We start from the raw sequence: 20251 nt of genomic DNA, 5'->3' as shown, positions 1-20251 counted from the left end.
ACGGGGGCAACAACTTTAGAAACATGACACGACACCGTTTTCTACTTAAAAGTCTCTTTTAAGTATCTGTCTTTGACTTTTGGACTTTTGGTCTTTATTTATTCCATGTACAGAACAGAATACATCAACACAAAGCCGGCTTTATATGTTCATTCGTATTTTGTACAGTATAACCACCGCAGGGATATACAAATTTGTCGCCGTTTAGATACAGAAGTTGTGATGGAATATTTGTACACATATACATTACATTTTATATACGTTTGGTGGGCTCGAGACTACATGTATATGCATCAAAAGTGTAGTTTTCTTAGATTCATGAGCTAAATTAAATAAATAAAAAATGATTTTGTATATATTAAAAAAAATGATTTTCTTCTTCTCCTTGTTTTTGGATTTCTAGAGTTTTGACTTTGAGTTCTCATGTTTGATTTGAAGCAATTTCTGCTTATGGAGATGGAGTTACATCTGCAGCTGGATGCTGTTCAGTCCCATAGTTCCACAAGTCCCTCAGTTCTTTCCTCACCAACCCTAGAATGACCGTGATTCCTGCAAACCGCACTTGCATTTGTAAGAATCCTTGCATATATATATGGTCGGGTTTTAAACAATGACTAATAAGAGTTTTTAATGAACGATATACCAAGCGTGCAAGGGACAAGATAGAGCAATGCAGGTTGACCGTGTCCGTTCATAACATACAATCCCAAGTATGTTAAGAATAGCCCAAGTCCGTAGCCAAACATCAACCATGGGAAATATCCATTTGAGACTCTTTTGTTATTTTCCTTGTCATATCTGAGAGACAAAACCAAATTGAAATGGCGCATACTGTATAAGGATAGTGTTTTCATAGTGAACCAGGATCATTGTTAAGCCAATGCACAAGAGCGCTACCTGAATATAAAGCATATGAGAAGTCCCGGGAAAAGAATGTCTCCAAAACCGATCATGTTGTAACCACCCCATGGATCAGAAAGCCGTGGTACTTTTAAAAGCATGGGAATAGATTCTCCAGTGTCTTTGCTCCCACGTGCAACCTATGCCATTGATTAACAAACATGATCATCATATTGTATCCAACTTGTACGTGGTTGAGGTTAACCTATCATCGACCTTCTTAGCTCTCTCACTAAGTGCAAACATTCTATACTGAGATGAAATTATAACAAGTGGAACTCACCGCAATCATAACACTTTGCTTGAAGATTAGTGGTGATATGAATACCCAAAAGATGTCATAGAAAAACGCACAACAGAGAAGAATGGTAGCAACCTAAACGTGAGACACACATTAGAACACATACAAAGAAATATAGTTGGAAACACACATACAGTGATACAGAAAACTTACCCTGATATTAGGTAGCCGAGCCACTTGCAAGACATTTATCATCATGCAAATACCCTGTCACGTAACACGTTAAGCTTAGAAAGCCAACTAAGGACAATGCTGAACCAAAAGCATGTTAAAGTAATTGCTACAAATTAGTTGTCAACCGACAAATGTCTGAGACAAAACAGAACCTTGAGTTGGATTTGATAAAGAAGTGAAAGAAAATGTTGAGTACGCCAAACCAATATTTTTGTTTAGACAGACGGCAAATCGAAGACTAACCAAGGTACATAGGGATAATTTGGCTTTAGACAACTGTAAAATGACCAGGCTAAAAAAAACTTACAAAAATATCTTGGCCTGCCCATGCGTAGGAAGTTTTGCGCTTTATTAACCAGACGACAGCAACCACCAAGCAGAATAACAGAACCACGAGTGAGAGAATTGAGGTATTCCCAAACAGAGGGAATTTTACACTCTTCTGGCCGCATTTATTGCATCTCCTGCAGAAATAAAAACATGAATAAAGAGAAAGCATCACATGAGCTTTTTGGCTCAACAACTTAATTGGGTTTCTGAGAGTACCTTTTTATGAGTGTAGTGATAATATTATGCATTCCCTGAGATAGAAGAGATATTAATAATTAGGGTATTGACATAACAATACTATTCGATCATAAATTTAGCTACTGAGCCATAAAACTAAGGATATGCTCAAAGAGTAGCCAACATTACCTGCATACCACCAATGCAGAAAAATATGGTCAGGATCAAGATGAACCACGCTGACATGAAGAAGAAGAGCAAAATGAGGAACGTGGACGCTGATATGACAAAGATAACAGCACCTGTAGCACTGATATCAAGAGTTTCATCTTCAGCAGCTTTGGTAGCATCATCATTTGAAGATTTCTGCCAAAAAGATTCAGATGATATGAAAAGAACAAGAATTAGTGTAAAAGTGGATCTTTTAAGTAATTTCAAACAAAAATATTGTTTCATGATTTCATCTAGGGTAAGATATTAAAGTGAAGTTTAGTTTCGGTAGAACCCCAAAATGCGAAGTATAATAAACCTTGGGTGATAATTCATCATATTGCTCATCATTCTTCTTAGGACTGGTGCAATGTGACCAAATAGAAGCAATGAAAACTGTTCCAACAGACATTAGCCAGAGGAAGACCACTGCATAATCCAAAATCGGGCTCTTTGGAGAATACAATAAAAGCTCCACTGCATCAAAAAAACACAGAGCAAACCACATAGCAATCAAAAGAACAGTAACAAACAAAAACAGATAGACGATCACTGAAATTGTTGGAAATGATATGAGGATCCTACATACTAGTGTCACAAATAGAAAAAGGGTTAGTACTTACCTTTCTTATTTTGCGTAATGGAATTCCTCAGTGCATCTCCAGATGAAGTTGTAATCATCAAAACAGGTATAGAAACATTCATGGAGGTAGCATTCTCATCACAAACCATCTCATCCAGCACTAAAAAAAAAAAAAAAAGCAAAGATAGCAGAAACAGAAATCAGAGTCTCATCAAAACAAAGAACCCCAAAGCAAGAAATAGCAGCAAGGTAAGAAAATCTCAACCTTCTTTATCGTTTATCAAGATCAAAGCGGCAGCTCCTCCTGCTTGTGCAACTTCAGCCTTAGCTGAGAAAGTACATTCGCCACGCACAGATAACGCAATAGTACCAGATAGCTGCAAAAAAATAGAGAAACTACATGAACATTAAATAACAGCATTATGAACTGTCTGTATTTGAGATTTCAAGAAAAAAAAGAAGAAGACCTTGGAGGTTAAATTGGAGCAACTGGTCAAAGGAGTGGTGAGAGCAACAGGAAGTTTAACAGCTTTGTCTTTATCAGAGGGAAGCAGTGCCCCAAACTGAGCAGTCATAGCCGTAAAAGTCTCGCCGCTTTCTCCGTTAACCCAATTCTCGACTTTGACCTACAAATTTCAATACAATCCGGTAGTTGCATGAGTAATGTGATCAGGTAGACAAGTTCTATGCATGAATCTATAGTTTTCAATACCATCAATCTCGTCCTACAGATTGATCTGACTGAAGGGTTTAACCTAACTTTTTGAAATTGGATAACAGCAGATGCTAATACAAAACCTGTGTTTGCAAAATTTGATCTATTTCCATCAATTATATAGATACAGTTTCGTTCGACAAAAAGGCAAAAAGAAACCAAAACTGGAGAAGATAACGATTCCGGTTTATTGATGAACACTGTACCGAAATTTCAACGTGAGATTATAATAAAGGAACTGGAATTGGGGAAAATTGTGTTACCATTTGAAAATCATTGGTACAACCAGGAATCTTCGGAGCGGTACCACCACCTTTCGTGTCAGCACACACGCACAACAGACCTATTAGATAGAGGGTCACCGCCGCCGCGAGAAGACGGCAGCCAAACGGAGGTAATGACATCGCCGCCGTGAGAAACAGAGAGAACAAAAAATATTGAAGAATTGTAGAAGAAGAAAAAAAAGGAAAGAAAATATTCTCCGTTCATCTTCGTTATTACACAACCAGAGAAAACTAAAACTCCATCAAAAGCCATCTTTTCCTTTTTAGAAATTTTCTTTTTTTTCTATTTCGATTTTCCTTTTTCCCTCGCTTTTCCCATAATTGACAAAATTAGTTTATTTAAAATAGGCAAGTTATTATTACAAAGATAAAATAAAAAAATACTAGTGATGATTTCACTATTTTGCCAAAATTTTATAAAAGTAGAAGGCAAAAAAATAAATTACAGTTCATGGATTTTTTTTTTCTTTCTACAAGACAAAAAAAACATATGTAAAAAGTTACAAAGACAAATAAAGGGAAAAATAAAAATAAAATAAATAGGTTGTTTTTGGATTTTTTTTTTATTTGGTTTAAGTGGAAGAACAACAAGAGAAACCAGAGGTGTGTTTGGAGGCAGTAGTAGTGTTATCATCCTTAACAAGACTTACCCGATTCACGGTGAGTTCATCTTTATAAGTATCGGAGTTTAGCTGCTTACGGCTCACGTTGTTGTAGATATCAAGTATCACCATCTCAAAAGCTGTTTTCACATTGGTTGAATCAAGTGCCGATGTTTCCACAAAGAAGAGTCCCTGAGCTTCTGCTAGTGCTTTCCCTTCCTCCACGCTCACTGCTCTTATGTTTTCCAAGTCACACTTGTTTCCCACCAGCATTCTCGCCACCGTTGTATCCGAATGGACTGATTGAGAACAGAGCAAATCAATTGCTTTTAGAACTCAGATCAGATTAAAAATTCCCAATCTTTCTATAGTTTTTTACATAGAAACCTATATGAATCGCTACATATTGGTTGGTTTATCAACAATGATCGCATAAAGCTATAATCATATGAGAATGAAGGGCATAAGAAGTAGCATCCTCCTCTGTTTCTAAAGCCAAATAGCATTATGTTCCGAGTAGAATCATATGAGTAAACTTGTATCTATCTACATTGCAATGTACAGAGCAAGCATCATGAGACTTATTATATACATATGAACCCATAAATTTACTATTTTTAGATAATGAGAAGACCTCTTATAGATTTTGAAGCCTCAAAGATGGCACAAACTTGGCTTCAAATTCTCAATTCTAGACTTCTAGTCAAAACCTACGACCTAATTGAGCATGACGAGTTACCCCATTACTCTCTCAATACCATATTCAAAAATCAAATCCTATACATCATACGAATCAAAAGCGAGAGTGTCTTACTCGTAAGCTCATCGAGCCAACGTCCGACGCTCTCGAAAGTAGTGCGGCGGGTGATGTCGTAAACGACGAGTGCACCGACGGCGCCACGGTAATAAGCGGAAGTGACGGCACGGAACCGCTCCTGGCCAGCAGTGTCCCAAATCTGAGCTTTAACCTCTTTACCTTCAATCTCCATACTCTGAGTCTGAAACTCAACGCCGATCGTGGCCTTGGAATGCGCACTGAACTCGTTCCGAGCGTAACGAGACAGAAGATTCGATTTGCCGACGGCAGAGTCGCCGATCACCACAATCTTGAAGAGGTATTCCTCTCTTCCTTCGTCATCCGAAGACATCGTTTCCCTCTCTGTTTCTTCTAGAGAGAGAAGTTGAACTAGTTTTAGAGAGAGAGAGAGAGAGAGGAAGAGAGGAGATGGAGGACGGTGCAACAAGCTGGCAAGAGGACATACTGCGCATTAAGTGCCCTCCTCTTAATATCGCCGCTCCTTTTTATTTTTATTTTCTTTGTTTGGGTTTTATTATAGAGAATTAATACACACCACGTTGTAGGACTTCTTGAGTGGTAACGTAAGAGAGGGAGATAATTATCTTTGATCGTTTCCGGAGAGCATCTTATCAACGTTGATTGGTCAATCAAAGAAGGTCTGTCTTCTGCCGTAGTCTTTCATTCTTATAAAAAAGAAAAAAGAAAAAAAAAAATCCTTTGTAGGTGTGTGCTTGACATGCAGTGTTCCTTTTGCAGGTTAGGTTGTTGGTGGTGCTGATCTTGTGGTGACTGCTTCATCGGACAAGTTAAGTCACGATTATGCGTACAAGCTCCTATGGGTTTTAATTGTTATATCTAGTACTTGTACATCATCTATCTATGTAGGAGTTTTGAGTATTCTATTGCATAGTACTAGCCACTAGGAGATTTACTTGCAGCCGCACATCAGTTGACTTACATGATGGATTGATCAGTTGACTTCCTCTATCTAGAAGTTGATTATCTCGGTTAATTGGTTCATGCATTGGTTAGTTTTAATCTATGGAAGCATAGATAGGATTAGCATTGTTAAGGGGTTTCCTGATTTGAGGTTGTTCTGTTAACTGGTTTAGACATTGGCTAATGCTACTAATTTGTTGAATCATTATTTGGTGTTCCATGACACTTTTGTTAATGCTTGATCAGTGTGAAATTATTCTTTAGGTTGTGTCTTTCTCTAAAGAATATAAAGTTTGTTAAAATAATCTGTAAATTCCAAAAGGCACAATTGTCTTCAAATAGCGTTGGTTATGGCCGGTTAAGCTTATTAGACATGAAAATATTTATATAAAAGTTTGGGGGCAATAATACTATCACGACCTCACTCTAACATTTATTTTAATTACAAAAATAACATTAAAAAGATTATATAAAAAAATATCTTTAGTTTGTGAAAGAGGACCCTCAGGATCTCAGGATCTCACCACAATTGACCTATTCAAGCCTTTTCCAAATGAGTATGTCGTCCGTCTAAGACTTAGATTATTTGGAGAGGTTGTTGATAGTCATTTCGAAAAGTGCTTAATTTATATAAAATTATAGAATTTCTTTATTATATTAAAAAATCATGGATAATAAAAATTAAAATATTTCTTCATTTTGTTTTAGAAAATACTTTTTGATAACATAACAAAGAAATTGAGTTCTTTTTTTTAAAAAAAAACTTACAAAAGAAATTGAAATAATTTTTAAAAATAACAATATGTGTACAAGATTTGCTAAAGAGTTAACTACTCTCTCTCTATCTTTCTCATGTCAAAAATTATTATTGGCACAAATCCAAACATTTGGTGTAAATTAATTTTGGCATCAAAAGATTAGAAAATAAATTCAAAAAAATTATAATAATATATAGTAGCTATATTGAATTTGGAAATAGTACTTAGGAAAGCATCATAGAAGATACTATATGAAAGTTAGCATTATTACATTAGAAATGATGGATAATTTTAGTTTGTTTAGAAGATGTTACTGGATTCAAATTTTTGGTAAATAGATTGAAATATTCTAAACAATTGTTAGAGAGATTTCTATAATCTTGTTGATCAGTTTTTCTATGAGCTTGTAAAGTATCTCAAATAATCTTTATATTTTGATGATACTTCTTTTTGGTAAAAATCCAAAAAAATACTTGATCTATTTTTTATTTGGACGTTTAATATATAGTTTTTTTATCGGAAGAAAAATACTTCATTTAATCATTGTTGGTCTAAAATTACATCATATTTTAATTTGTTGGTAGATTTGCTAGTGTTGAATCTAAAGTTTTGGGTATTGTGTCCACGACAATTAACTCAGAATATTTTTCATAATGACTCCATTAACGTAAGATTAATATTTTTCATTTAATCATTATATATAAAGTAAGATTAAAATTTAACTCCATTAACGACTCTGTAACAGTATTAGACCAGCTTGCAAGGCAAGAGCTAAGTCATGCTTTGTATCAGGTAATTATGGTTGAGTGTCTCAGCCACTACTCTTTACATGGCTTAGAAGATTGCAATCTACATTCTCTACAAACAAAAGTCTTATACCGGTTATGTTGGCTTAGGCAATATATATACTTACATTTCTTTAGTAACGTCTATCTAGTTGCATTCTTTTATTTCTAAATGTGCCCATGGTCATCATATCTTAATTTCACCGAGAAAACAACCAGTGCATGATCAAAGAGATTCATTTTGGTGTAAGTGAATTCTGCTTTTTAATGTATTTATTGGTTACAGTAAACTTGGAATTAGTCACACACCTCAAATCTTTTGTCTCAGAATTTACTTTATGACAACAACAACAAAAAACAGAGGATTAGAAAACCAAATAATGAAAGATAATTGCTTTGCTTGTAACTCAAATTGATTTTGGAATTCACAGCAAAGTTCTTATAAAATAAGCAACATCATTAGGACAACACTTGGAAAAGAAAAGAAAAAAAAAAGACATAATAAACAATTGTCAATGTTCTATCTTATAATGATAACGAATGAGAACTTTATAAGAGAATTAGGCATTTAATAATCTATTTATTTACATCTTCACTAATTCTCTTATATTATCAAACCACATATGATAATTAAATATCGGAAACAACAAAAATAAAATTAGCTAGGATAATCCCTACCGTTAGGGTTGCAGCTAGCTAGCTTTGTCTCTCACTGCATCCGCACGTGCAATTCTCTTGATCCTTTTTCAAATTCTGTGTTTGTAGATGAAGATGTGTAAGTATAAGTATAAACAGATGAATTAGAGAGAACTCTGAAAAGGGATTCAGCTGAACTAAAACAGACAAAAAAAAAGAAGAAGATAATTGATAGTTTTGTAGAGAGACCTGAAGTTGATGTTGAAGACCTTTGATGTGTTGTACAGCTAAATCCAGCATGTCTGAATAGCTTGTTTGCTAAGAAAATCAATAACAAGCAATATCGTATAAGTAAATAAACACTTTTTTCATAATAATGTTAATATATCTACATACTAAATTTGATAAGATTTTCAAAGTAACCTTATCCATGTTGGGGACAAGATCTTGTAGCTTCTTTAGTTTCCCGCTTATTCTCGTTCTCCTCTCCTATATGAATCATCAGTATATATATAAATAAATTAAGTTAGCGACGAATTTGCTGCTAAATAATCCACCGCTAAATAAAGAAAGAAGTGTGATTTGACTGACCCGCTCGGCGATGCTTCTTGGATGGGTGGCGCAGCCGCGCTTGGCCCGGATTTTGCAGGGTACAGAATCTTCAGGAAGCTGCATGAAGTTATCCATGTAGTTCATTGAAGTGTCTGAAGGAAGACTATACTGCAAAACCAATGATAGAAAGATTCAGCAAGTTTGAGCACACCAACAAATAAATATATATATACGACAAAAATTCAAACCCACATGGAAGGAAACAAACAAAATGTACCTGTGAAAAGAGACCTGAGTCCATGTCCTTGGACCGTTTATTAGGTCGGGTGACGGTAAACCCTATTGAACCGGAACCATCATCCCAAGAATCAGTAGCGGCGGCACCAAAGCTAGCAGCCGAAAACGAATGGCCTGAACCATCGTGGACAGGGGTCTCATTGACCTCGTTGATCCGAGCCAGAGAATCGTGACTCGTGAAGCTTAGCTGAGACTTCAATCTCGAATGTCCTCGTCCCGCATTAGACGACCCTCCTTGCGGACTATAATCACTGGTTGGTTGGTTCAATGCGAAATCTGATTCACAAAGTAAAACTATATAGTTTAATAACGTTGCATCATACACATGGAAGTCACATTCACAACAAATAAATTTATAAAATAACGGTTTAGTTTTCAGTGCCGGTTCAGACCGATGACACGGTAAGGTGTTGGAAGTCACATCCAGGCTTGGTGGAAGATATTATAAAATTAGAGATAACAACGAAGGCAAAGGGCACGAATCATCAGGACCAAACGAAAGCAACCCAAAATACAAAAGGAAACAGATCCACCACCAACTAGATCTATCGCTTTTCCATTTAAATAATCTTCGAAACAACCAATGAAATTTCGCCACGTCAGCATAAATACTATTGGTCAGTAACTAAAAAAATCCAATCCTCTTTGTTGTAATAAAAAATGCAACTTGGTGTGTTTTTGGGATTCCTCGTCGAAGATATTTAAAATACTAATATCCCAAAGGGTAAACCGAGGCACATTTTTTGCTGTATTTTTTTTTTAAAGCACGTGGTCCGGATCAAAGGGCGTTTTAGTCATTTTAAAAATACGAGGATCACGTCCTGCACAGTTACCAACCAAGCTAAAACAAAAAAAAAAAAAACTAGCAACGACCCCTAAAGAACACAATGTCAACTTATTTATTTATATATGGACTTCGTATCGTATAATACAGTCTGTTATAGTAAGATACCCAAAATACCCTCAGCAGATAGCCTCCTACAGTTAGATTTCAACCTAAATGTAATAATAATAATGGATCTTTTGATTCAGCAGCCAAATGGATTGGATGATGTGATCATAACCCATACTATCTCATAACTACTACATTCCGATTTTGGCAAATCCTAAAGTCCTAGAGTTCAGTGTCTGTCTTTATATTTGGAATTTAAAGTTTCTTGAAAATAAAATAAAAAAATATATAAAAAAGTGAAAAATTCAAGAACTAACTGTTTTTATCAGCGGCGAGGTAGCTGAAGAAATCGGCGGGAGAGCTACGTTGTCTAGCGAGAGAGTAAGATCCTGATCCTGATCCTGATCCACCACCGAGTTCGTTGCTCTTGTGCTGCGAGATCTCATGATTGAATCCACCACCGTAGGATCTGTCGAGGAAGACATCTTTATTATTATTATTATGTTTCTGTCCGTCGGATGATGAGTTGACTCCACAAGTAGTCGAATCGGATCTCAGCGAGGATGAGTCAGCTCCGGCGAAGAAATTACCGATGAAGTTATTATCAGAAGGCTGATTATAACCTGTGAAGTCACGAGCGTTTGACCCTCCGATGACTTCGTCCACCACAGAGTTTAGAAACGATCCCGGTGCTGACCCGTATCGGATCAGTCCTCCTCCGCTTCCGCCGCCGGGAAGCGATGATCTATGCGATGATGATGACGTGGATGAAGATGATTGGTACATGACTTCTATCGCCAAATGGAGAGAGAGAAGAGAGAAGAGAGAGAGAGATGCAAATGCAAAGCAAAGCAAAGTTATTTGGTTTTTGTTGAAAAGAAAATAAAAAGAGAGAGAGAGAGAGAGAGAGAGAGAGAGAGAGAGAGAGAGAGAGAGAGAGAGAGAGAGAGAGAGAGAGAGAGAGAGAGAGAGAGAGATGCCTTTTTTTCTTTTCTTCATTTTTTCTGGATGGGGTAATAAAAAGGAGTCTTCACTTTTCGGTGATTGGCTCATTCGATGGATGTCACATGTGCGCCTCACGTGATCTCTTGCGAACCTAAGCTCAGCCAATCAGACCTTTAATTATTATTATTTTTTTTTCTTTTTGTTATCGATTAACTTAGTCACCTTTTGGGCTTTTGGGCCAAGATTTCAAAAGGCTTCTCTGTTTAACTCGAACTCAGGAGTTTCATTAATCTGTAACAAAAAAAAAAAAAATCAATCAAATAAAAGAATAAACACATACTAGTATATATCAAACTTAGCTGGAGATTTTAATGATTCGATCTCACTCAAAATCAAATCCAGCGTTTTAATTTGGTTAGTTTAGGACTAGAGAACACGTTACACAGTTTTTACCAACTCTGATTAATAAAAATATATTAAAATTAAAAATGCAAAATTGAAGAATATTAACTTCAAACCATGCATAAAAATCATTGAAAGTGACAATTACTCCTACTTTAAAAACCTCCAAAATTTATACTTTAAAGCCACGTTTTCCTTCTTCGTAATCGTTATAACGAAGTGCTCACGAAGGTGGACATTTCTTCCCTCACACGACTCTCATTTTCGAAACAAATATCAAATATGTATGTATATATATCCATAAAAGGAAAGAAGAAAATTCAAATGATATATATCTCCTCTTGTCTGTTAACAGTCCAAAAAAAAAGAAGTCGTAATTAAGATGCGTACGGACTCTCTTAATTACTTACAGCTTGCTGATATCAGTCTGCATGCAAAATAAAATAAACGTTTTCCAAAAAGTGAAGTCCCTTTATATAAACACACAAACTGGATATATGTATATCGATCTGACGCGCATGCAAGAATATTTACAACATTCTTCCAAATTGTGTTTTCCAATCCAGCCCCACCCTTATTTGACAATTGACCCCATAGGCATGTGCATGCATGATTCGTAACTCGTAAGAAATTCAATGTTTGAATTATTTACTCTGCTTATATATATATGTGCATGTGATTTTTTTTATTATCCTTGACATATATATCTCTAGCTGAATGATGTAACCTCAAACCTGTAACCAATCTTTCAAATGACTTTGTATAAAATTTGAAAGTAATTAATACTACTATATATATATAAGTTTTCAATTGTAAAAAACTACAATATTGGATTCTTTTCTTTAATTCAGTTTTTGTTGTTAATTTAAATGACTTTGTATAAAATTTGAAAGTATAATACTATATATATATATATAAGCATGCAAAAGTATTGAGGAAGCGATGCACGTGCAAAATAGTATTACAATGGAATATCACATATATGCATGCAGTTCATTAATCAGACAACTATAAATTGTCCAAATCATAGACGACCGACTTCGATAAACAAAATCACGTCACTGCATACGACAAAACACGAATGGAGATTACTCTTCTCTTCTCTTCTCTTCTCTTGATTCTTATTTATTTATTTCTATAATATGTCAAGTTTTTTTTTTTGTGTGTAAAATGAATGAAGTTTTTTCTTCAGTCCATTTACATTAATTGTCTGACTTTATAAGAACATCTTCATATTACATTGTCTGACTTTATCAGAACATCTTCCCATCTTCATGAATTTGCCAATCAGATCAAATCTTGGATTATACCACCAAATCAAACTTCAAGATTTCATTGCCTGAAATGCTCCGTTTTCTTTCAAACCCGGTCTCTTTCATCAATATTTCATTCTGATTACTTTGAAGAAACACAATTCTTAGTTTTTACCATGTTCATGAAGAGTGTTTTGTATGTTTCTCTTTTAAATTGGAAATTAGCGGCATAACTTCCTTCGAAAACTCAATTTGTTCACATAAACATGTTTTTCACCATTTCTCTAGTAAATAACATTTTCAAAATTTAAAGAGCTGTACTATAGCATATTACTTTAACCAGGAAATATATATATAGTATAATATATATATTTGTAAATAAGCTTGCAATTAAAAATATGAGATACAGATCCTCCGTCCTCGCATAACACGAGAGAACGACACACTTGACATATACAAAATCGAAAAATATAGATAGAGATTGTAGGTACATATGTACATGTATATAAGACCCATTGCTGTCATTGACAAATAATATAGACATATACTGTAGTGATATATATATATATATATATATATATATATATTAATATATATGGTTAACATTGTTTTTATATTGTATAGATTCGATGATTAAATTTAAGCATATAAATCAACTTATGTATGAAACTTTGATTATTTGGAAAAAATCGTAACATTACATTATATATTGCAACGATGTTGAAACGTTGACAAATGATTTCTTCTTGGCCATTTTTATCTTACAACGATGTTGAAGTTTTGAAAAATGGCTTTGTCTTTGGCCATTATTTATTGCTTAATAATTTAGTTTCTCTCGTCACTTCTACTATAAAAATATAAATAACCATATATGGATTAGAAATAGAATAGAGACATACACACCATGCTGGTATATATGTACACGCCAGATTGGGATGTCCCTTTCTTCATTCATAATCTTGAGTTTTGACGGTTTTTGTACTTCAAATGTTGAGAACTATATAAACTAAAGAAAAGTATTATACTGTGAACTCATATATAATAATAATAACAAATAAAGAAATTGTAGTAGTTGGTTGCAAGAGCAACAGTATCCAGTATACAAGACACGCAATGAAATATTTTTGTGCTTAAATTAATACAAACTTCTTATTTTTATTCACTTGTTTCTTTTCTAAGAAAATATTTACTGTGAATTTAAAGAAAACAACAAAAACACTAAAATGTAAAATGTGAATTGATTATGTCTTATCATATAGAAGGTGGAAACGTATAGAGGGACTAGTCTGTATTAGCCAATATAATTAGAGTGATAACGCAAAGAACTTAAGAACATATCATGAGTACAAAGAGGACATACAAAAGAAAATGAAAACTTTTGTTCACACTTGACATATATAGCTAATAGATCTGATACAAGAATTAATCTTAGTTCTGGAAAATAGAAACGATCTATGCTTTTTCGTAAAGTGCTTCGTGTAATGATGATATTCACATACCCAAAAAAAAAAAAAAAAAGATCTGGCACAAACCATCTTAAATGCATATACAACAACATGTACCTGCTACGTAAAAGATAGGGTTACAATTATTTGTCCTATCTTAAAAAATACCCAAATTTTTTAGCTTGGATCAATCTATATATAAACCTAAAATATACTATAATACAACATCTGATTGGATACAGAACACAGTAAATATGCCGCATTAGTCGCTGCGTTTCTTAGCTGCAACGCTCGACGTCGTCCCATACCGGACATCATCTCACCTGTTCTATTCAAAAACTCGCCGCCAAAATTGTCTTTGTGAACCGCCGATTTGGAGCATCTTGGACGGTTTACTAGATTGATATAAGTCTCGAGGTCATGGACACAAGAAATGTTTTGTACGTCGAAGAAATCGAGTGTGAGTTCGACTCCCACGTGAGTGTAGCAAGAACGGCTCCATGGAAGCTCGTAAACACCACCTAAAGATCTGAAATTCTCATTGAACAAGAAACCAGGAAGTTTCGTGATCGGATCGTTTACATTTGTGATCCTCAAGACTTTAACTCCTAGCTCCTCACACCGTTTCTTGAACTCCAAGTTACCAACCCTAGGACCCGCAAACGAAAACACGGTCACGGGAACAGCTTTTTCGCCTCTTTGCTGGTTCATACCGAGTTCCGCTATGTCATAAGCTAGAAGGTGAGCTAGAGAACTTCCCATACTATGTCCCGCAAGCGTGATGCTCATTTCCTCGCCTTTATGCTGGTTCATAAGCCTCGAGATCTCGGAGAGAAGTTGCTCACGGCAGCTTTCTAGCCCAAATTTGCTCTCCCTCTCACCGGATGTGTATAAACTTAAGAACCCGGACTCGACCTTGACCTCAGGACGAGGGTTATGAGGATCAAGCCTAGCCGGAGTCAAAGAGCTCATTAGGTTAGCTAACCACTCAGGGTTGGTCACAGTGCCACGAAACGTCACCACAATATCCCTCCTCCCCAAACGTTTCACTGAATCATCAGAAGAAACTGCTACATAACCGATCCAACGTGCGCGTTCAGGCTCGTTCTTGATAGGGTTGAGGTTGATGTCTGGTGTGGCGTAGATATACTTGGTGACTTGGTAGCCATCAGGGTCATGGATTCCGGATTCTTTAAGCAAGTTCTTTTTGCCATACTTGCAGTTTAAGTAACGTTTGGAGTTAGGGTTTAGATCAAACCCTTTGTAAGAAGCGGAGAGTAAGTTCCCGTAGCGAGTAATCTCTTGTTGGAGAATAGGGCTTAAAGGATCAATGAGATTTTCCCAGTTATTGCTTCCTTGTATCTCTCTCCAAACCCGAGACAACGGTAGAGTTGCTGCAGGTGTTCGAGAAGGAGGAGCGACTTGAGAAGAAGAAGAAAAAGAAGGAGGGGCGAGCGGAGAAGATGGAATCGGAGGGGACATTATAGAAGAAGAGACTACGAGTCTTTTAGCGGTGTTCTTGGAGGGGGAGAAATGGCCAAGATTGTGTTTCTGTTGAGGAGTTTTGTCTCTAATTAAAGATGGAGAATAGATAGTGTTGTGAGTGAATGCTTTGACCGCCATTGATGGACGGCAGTGTCGAGAGAGGGAGAGAAGCAAAGAGATATAGGGCAGTTGGTTGAAGTATAAAGAGAGAACAATGAGTGAGAGGCTTATTTATAGAGAGTGAAATGTGAATGGGGAGATGGAGGAGAGAGATAAAGCAACAGATATATGTTCGGCGAGTATTGACTGAGGCATTAAATATTCAAAAAGTTATCGTTGGTACAAATTTTAATACTAATAATATTCAATTGTTGGGAGACAAGTATTAATTTTTAATGTGGTCGGTTCTAATTATTAATCATTTTTTGTACTAATCTTATAATTTCTGTTCACGCCTCATGCTTCTCGTCTAATATACTACTTTACTATACTCGGTAACAGGACAAAAAGAGAATACAATAAAGAAAAAATACAATAAAATTTAACTAAGGTTGTGTTCGTTGATATATGCAACTACAAAATTTATATGATGGATATGAAAGAAGTTTTTGAAAAATAAATCGGAACCTTTAAAATAAGAAATTTTGTTTAATTTAGGGAAAAACAAAGCTAAACAAAAAAGATAAATTGATTATGGTATTTTTTTCTTAAGTCTTTCCATAGTTTTCAAAAATGTCACTGGGATATATATGTATATACGTAGAACATTTCTACAGTATTCTCCACAAAATAAATGGTCATGGCTTAACTTGATCAACAATGTCGTGCCGTGATCATAAATGTTCAGGTAAATCATACTGGAAAAAACGAGAAAATAGATTTAGGTAAAAAGTTTATACTGCAATTAATGAGTGTAAAACTAACAAAAAGATTGACAGTAATTATCCTCTAGTGTTAATTAATCTGACGAAAAGAAAAGAATAAAGAAGCAAAGAGATCTGAAACTGAAAGGGAAGAGGAGAAAGGTCCAGTGAGGGTTTTTTCTATGCTGTTTCCTAAATAAAAAAGGTCAAAATCCTAACGCTAAACGTCATTCTCTATTCTCTGCGTTATCGTTTTTACTTTTTCATTTTGGTATTTCTTTCACAAGTTTGGGATTTGTTGCTTGCTACGTATTTAAATATACTAATTAAAAGGAAAAAAATTTAATCATTTTTGTAAAAAAAATACCATCATTTTAAAAAAATCAATTAGGAAAGTTGTCAAAAAAAACTAACTAACTATAATTGTCGGATCTGGATCACCATGTGTCGCATGTGGTGGTGATATATATGTCGAACTAGAGGCATTTTATGTTTTTACATAAATAATAAGTAACAAAATAAGTTTCACAGTTGAACCAAGACTAATAGTTTTGTTGATTATTGTGAATAGTGAAAAATTAAGAGTTATGAATATCGTGAACTTTGTGCTGCCATATGTAATTAGCAACACTTTTAACGAGTAGAATAATATTCAACGTAGGAATTTGTTACAATTTGTCGTCATAAATGACGTAAAGTTCAGGGTCATTCTTTCATAAAGTACATTTATACATTGATGGCAATAAAAGAACCCATATCAAGGTAGCTAGCCTCATATTTATTCGACGCATCATTATTTATTGTTCCCTCTCTGTTTCTACTATCATGTAATCTTTGTTTCATTTCGTTTGATTTTTCAAATTTTTTAAGCATAACTTCATTTAATTTAATTAATGTTTTGAGTCTATTGGCAACTGAAGAAGTATAAAGGACCCATATGATAAATCTATAGTAATGCCTTTGCTTTATAGTGCGTGACGTTTAAAGAAGAAGGAGAACTATGGGTGTCTTCTCTACAAGGATCAATGACGCTACCACACAGTCACACACACACACACACAGAGTCTATGTTTACGCGTGTCATCTGAAAGCAAAGGGTTAATGGCAAATTCATTATTGTCCAAGGAGGAACAAAAAAAGGGTAAAATTTAAACACGTACGGACCACGGTATCAGTCGAGGTCGAGGACTTCACCCACCTCATTAGCTATAAAGTTCTATCTACTTCTAATTCACAATATATAATTATAACACATATATTGACATTCTCCGAGCGAGGTTGACATATATATATATATATATATATATTATTTTTTACCATAATGACGTTGACATTTATATATATGTAATAGAAAATAAGAAGAAAAGTTTTGCAGTATGTCACTTGTCTTTTAATATGCATGTTATTTTAATTCAAAAACATCTTTTTTACGATAATGGGTTTCACAAAAGCACTTTTTTTTTTCCGAAACAATCATTTGTCATCAACAAAACCGAAACTGCAGTTATCTACGTGTTTAGCTGGTTGGATTAACCCACACTTCAATGTAGTATTAATTGTTATTAGTCCGATCCATCCTTTAATCGTCTCAATAGCTGTCTACTTAATTTGATTGGAGGCAGGACTCTCTTTTTTTCTTTATATTGCCAACGGAGAGTCCAGAGACAGTCTTTGCTCTTTTTCTGTTCCTACAACATTTTTCTAAAGAACCAATGACAAATTTAAGAAAAAATACAGGAAAAGATAAACAAGAAAGAGTGTAATCTTTTTTTCCTCGGGCACGAACTACAAGGAAGAGTTTTACGCGGCAAGGAAATAGAGAGTTTGACTTTAGAAAATAAATGCAAATGTTAGGAATGGAGGCAGCAGCGAGACAGAGACTGAAAAAGCTACAGAGCTGATCTCTCTAACAAACAAGTTTCCTAAGTTTTGCTTTGTTCCTTATTTGACTTATTCTTGTGTCCGTTGAACTCCCAACTTTTTATATATATATATAATTCCTTATACTATATCAATTTTCTTTTTCAATTTAGGATTATAATTTAGTTCTTTTTTTTTGACATCAAAGTATGATTTTAGAATTACAATTGAAACACCAATTAATTCCAAACAAATATCACCAAAAATGTGTAGTAACAAAACTACAGATAAGCTTGCATATGTTTCTAACTTTTTTTTTTTTTTTTTTTCTACCAAACATTTAAATAAATTAAAATGTGACTCCAGAATTGGTTGCCCAATTTGGAGGGGCAGAGTTTACAAAAGTAAGTGCAGAAACTAAAGATCTAGAAGAGCGCGCCAGACAATCAGCTCGCACGTTAGAAGTCCTCGGAATCTGGGTCAAAGTGAAGGAGGAGAAGGATGATTTTAGCGAATGGAATTCTTCCAACAGATGCGAGAAGGCTGGCCAGTCGTCGGGAGCCTGCACCATTGCCACCAACTCTGAACTATCAGACTCAAAAATGGGACAATCTATCCCTGCCGCACGAAGAGACTCCATACCCCATATCAAGGCTTGAAACTCCGTATGGAGAGGGGAGGGACTACGTCGCAAACTGCGAGCTCCCAAAAGAACCGTCTTATCATCATTAGTACCATACCACCATCCCAAACCTTCCAAAGGGTCCGAACCTTTCCATTGCTACCATCCCAAACCGTCTTATCTAACTTTTTCCACCTAACAATATCAATTTATATGAATGTTACTCTATGTGTAATTGTGTATGCAAGGTTTAATGTTTAAATATGTAACATAACTTCTTTCTTTTTAATAAAAAGGGAAAAAGTAGACAATTGAAGAATGGGGTAAATCCATGAACCATGATCCACTTAGCAGAAAAGTGCAAGTCAAAGATATTCTTTTGGAACATAATGAATGTTTTATATATTTTGTATATGTTCGTCTACACTAAGATTCGATTTTTATTTATTGTTTTATATCATTCGTAAAAATATCCACATACGTAACGTAATCATATTCTTGTGAAGTAATAATACATCCATATAGATATATAATTATATAAAAATTTACAGTATAAGTTATTTTTCTTTTTCTTTTTCTTGGGGGTTACTATTAATACTTTACACATATTAATAGTAAACATATCCATTTTGGGTGTAAATGGTAACATCTACTTTGAGGAATAAGGTGGAATTCTTCAAAACTTTGGTGGAAAACATTAATATTACAACATTTGAAGAGGTGAGGACTTTGTGGACTTTAGATTTTAGTCCTTTTATTTATTTTAGTTCAAACCTAAAATATTATTTAAAAGTATATATATATGTATATATAATTTGTTTAAAAAAAATTATGTTCAAAATTTTTAGAATGATAGTCAAAACCATAGAAGTCCATAGTAGTGTCATATGCAATTTTATACAGACGGGGATCTAAATGATCAAATTTGAAACAGCCCTTAAATGTACAATTTTCAAGTGTAATTAACAAAGAGGTCATGATAATCGCTGGTGATTCTCGTGTAAGGATCATACAGCCATCAGTTCACTACTTACATTGAAATCCAAAAAGGAAACGTTCGTGAGACTCTTGACCAGCAATCTTCAAGAGTATAATTTAGTGGAAGACGGTCGAATTTTGTGAAAAAGAGATTCAAAACTGATCAAAACTTTCGGTTATTTAAGGAGAAGAGCCTCCATAGTCCATTCCATAGAGTCCAAATACTCAGCTTCTCCTCTATTCAACTCTTTAATAATTTTCAATATGATGCCAAGGAATAATCATCAAATGATTCGATTCCCAACTTAAAGATTATGATATCTCAAGAATATCCTAAGCAATCTTCAATATAAAGGTTTTTTTAATTACTTGTGATGTTGATGGTTTGACAAAAGAAGTTTTGTCAAAAATCGATAATAGTCTAAAAACCTTTTTTTTTTTTTTTTTTTTTCTTTCTTTGAACA

The 20251-nt window shown here is 34.7% G+C and overlaps 3 protein-coding genes and 1 pseudogene across 3 annotated transcripts; all 4 read right to left on the bottom strand.

The window, feature by feature from the left end:
- Positions 1-120: 120 nt before the first annotated feature.
- On the bottom strand, positions 121-4093 carry LOC104754734 (signal peptide peptidase-like 5). The gene is made up of 13 exons (XM_019238772.2): positions 3654-4093; positions 3143-3301; positions 2941-3052; positions 2716-2835; positions 2412-2569; positions 2072-2248; positions 1922-1956; positions 1683-1839; positions 1355-1408; positions 1184-1276; positions 898-1040; positions 644-798; positions 121-549 (listed from the first exon to the last, which is right to left on the bottom strand). The coding sequence occupies exons 1-13, from the start codon at positions 3792-3794 to the stop codon at positions 449-451; spliced, it is 1605 nt and encodes a 534-aa protein (XP_019094317.2). The 5' UTR covers positions 3795-4093; the 3' UTR covers positions 121-448.
- On the bottom strand, positions 4048-5580 carry LOC104754733 (ras-related protein RABA5e-like). The gene is made up of 2 exons (XM_010476999.3): positions 5091-5580; positions 4048-4575 (listed from the first exon to the last, which is right to left on the bottom strand). The coding sequence occupies exons 1-2, from the start codon at positions 5422-5424 to the stop codon at positions 4247-4249; spliced, it is 663 nt and encodes a 220-aa protein (XP_010475301.1). The 5' UTR covers positions 5425-5580; the 3' UTR covers positions 4048-4246.
- A 2393-nt stretch (positions 5581-7973) lies between these two features.
- On the bottom strand, positions 7974-10938 carry LOC104754732 (transcription factor bHLH128-like). The gene is made up of 6 exons (XM_010476998.2): positions 10252-10938; positions 9023-9318; positions 8785-8913; positions 8617-8682; positions 8443-8511; positions 7974-8310 (listed from the first exon to the last, which is right to left on the bottom strand). Exons 1-6 carry the CDS (start codon positions 10931-10933, stop codon positions 8254-8256), a joined length of 1299 nt encoding a protein of 432 aa, XP_010475300.2. The 5' UTR covers positions 10934-10938; the 3' UTR covers positions 7974-8253.
- A 3245-nt stretch (positions 10939-14183) lies between these two features.
- On the bottom strand, positions 14184-15641 carry LOC104754731 (galactolipase DONGLE, chloroplastic pseudogene; annotated as a pseudogene).
- Positions 15642-20251: the final 4610 nt, after the last annotated feature.

The sequence above is a fragment of the Camelina sativa genome, chromosome 17, assembly GCF_030686135.1.
Source record: "Camelina sativa cultivar CO46 ecotype springtype chromosome 17, ASM3068613v1".
Taxonomy (NCBI): Eukaryota; Viridiplantae; Streptophyta; class Magnoliopsida; order Brassicales; family Brassicaceae; genus Camelina; species Camelina sativa.
This window is presented reverse-complemented; position numbering and strand designations above follow the sequence as displayed.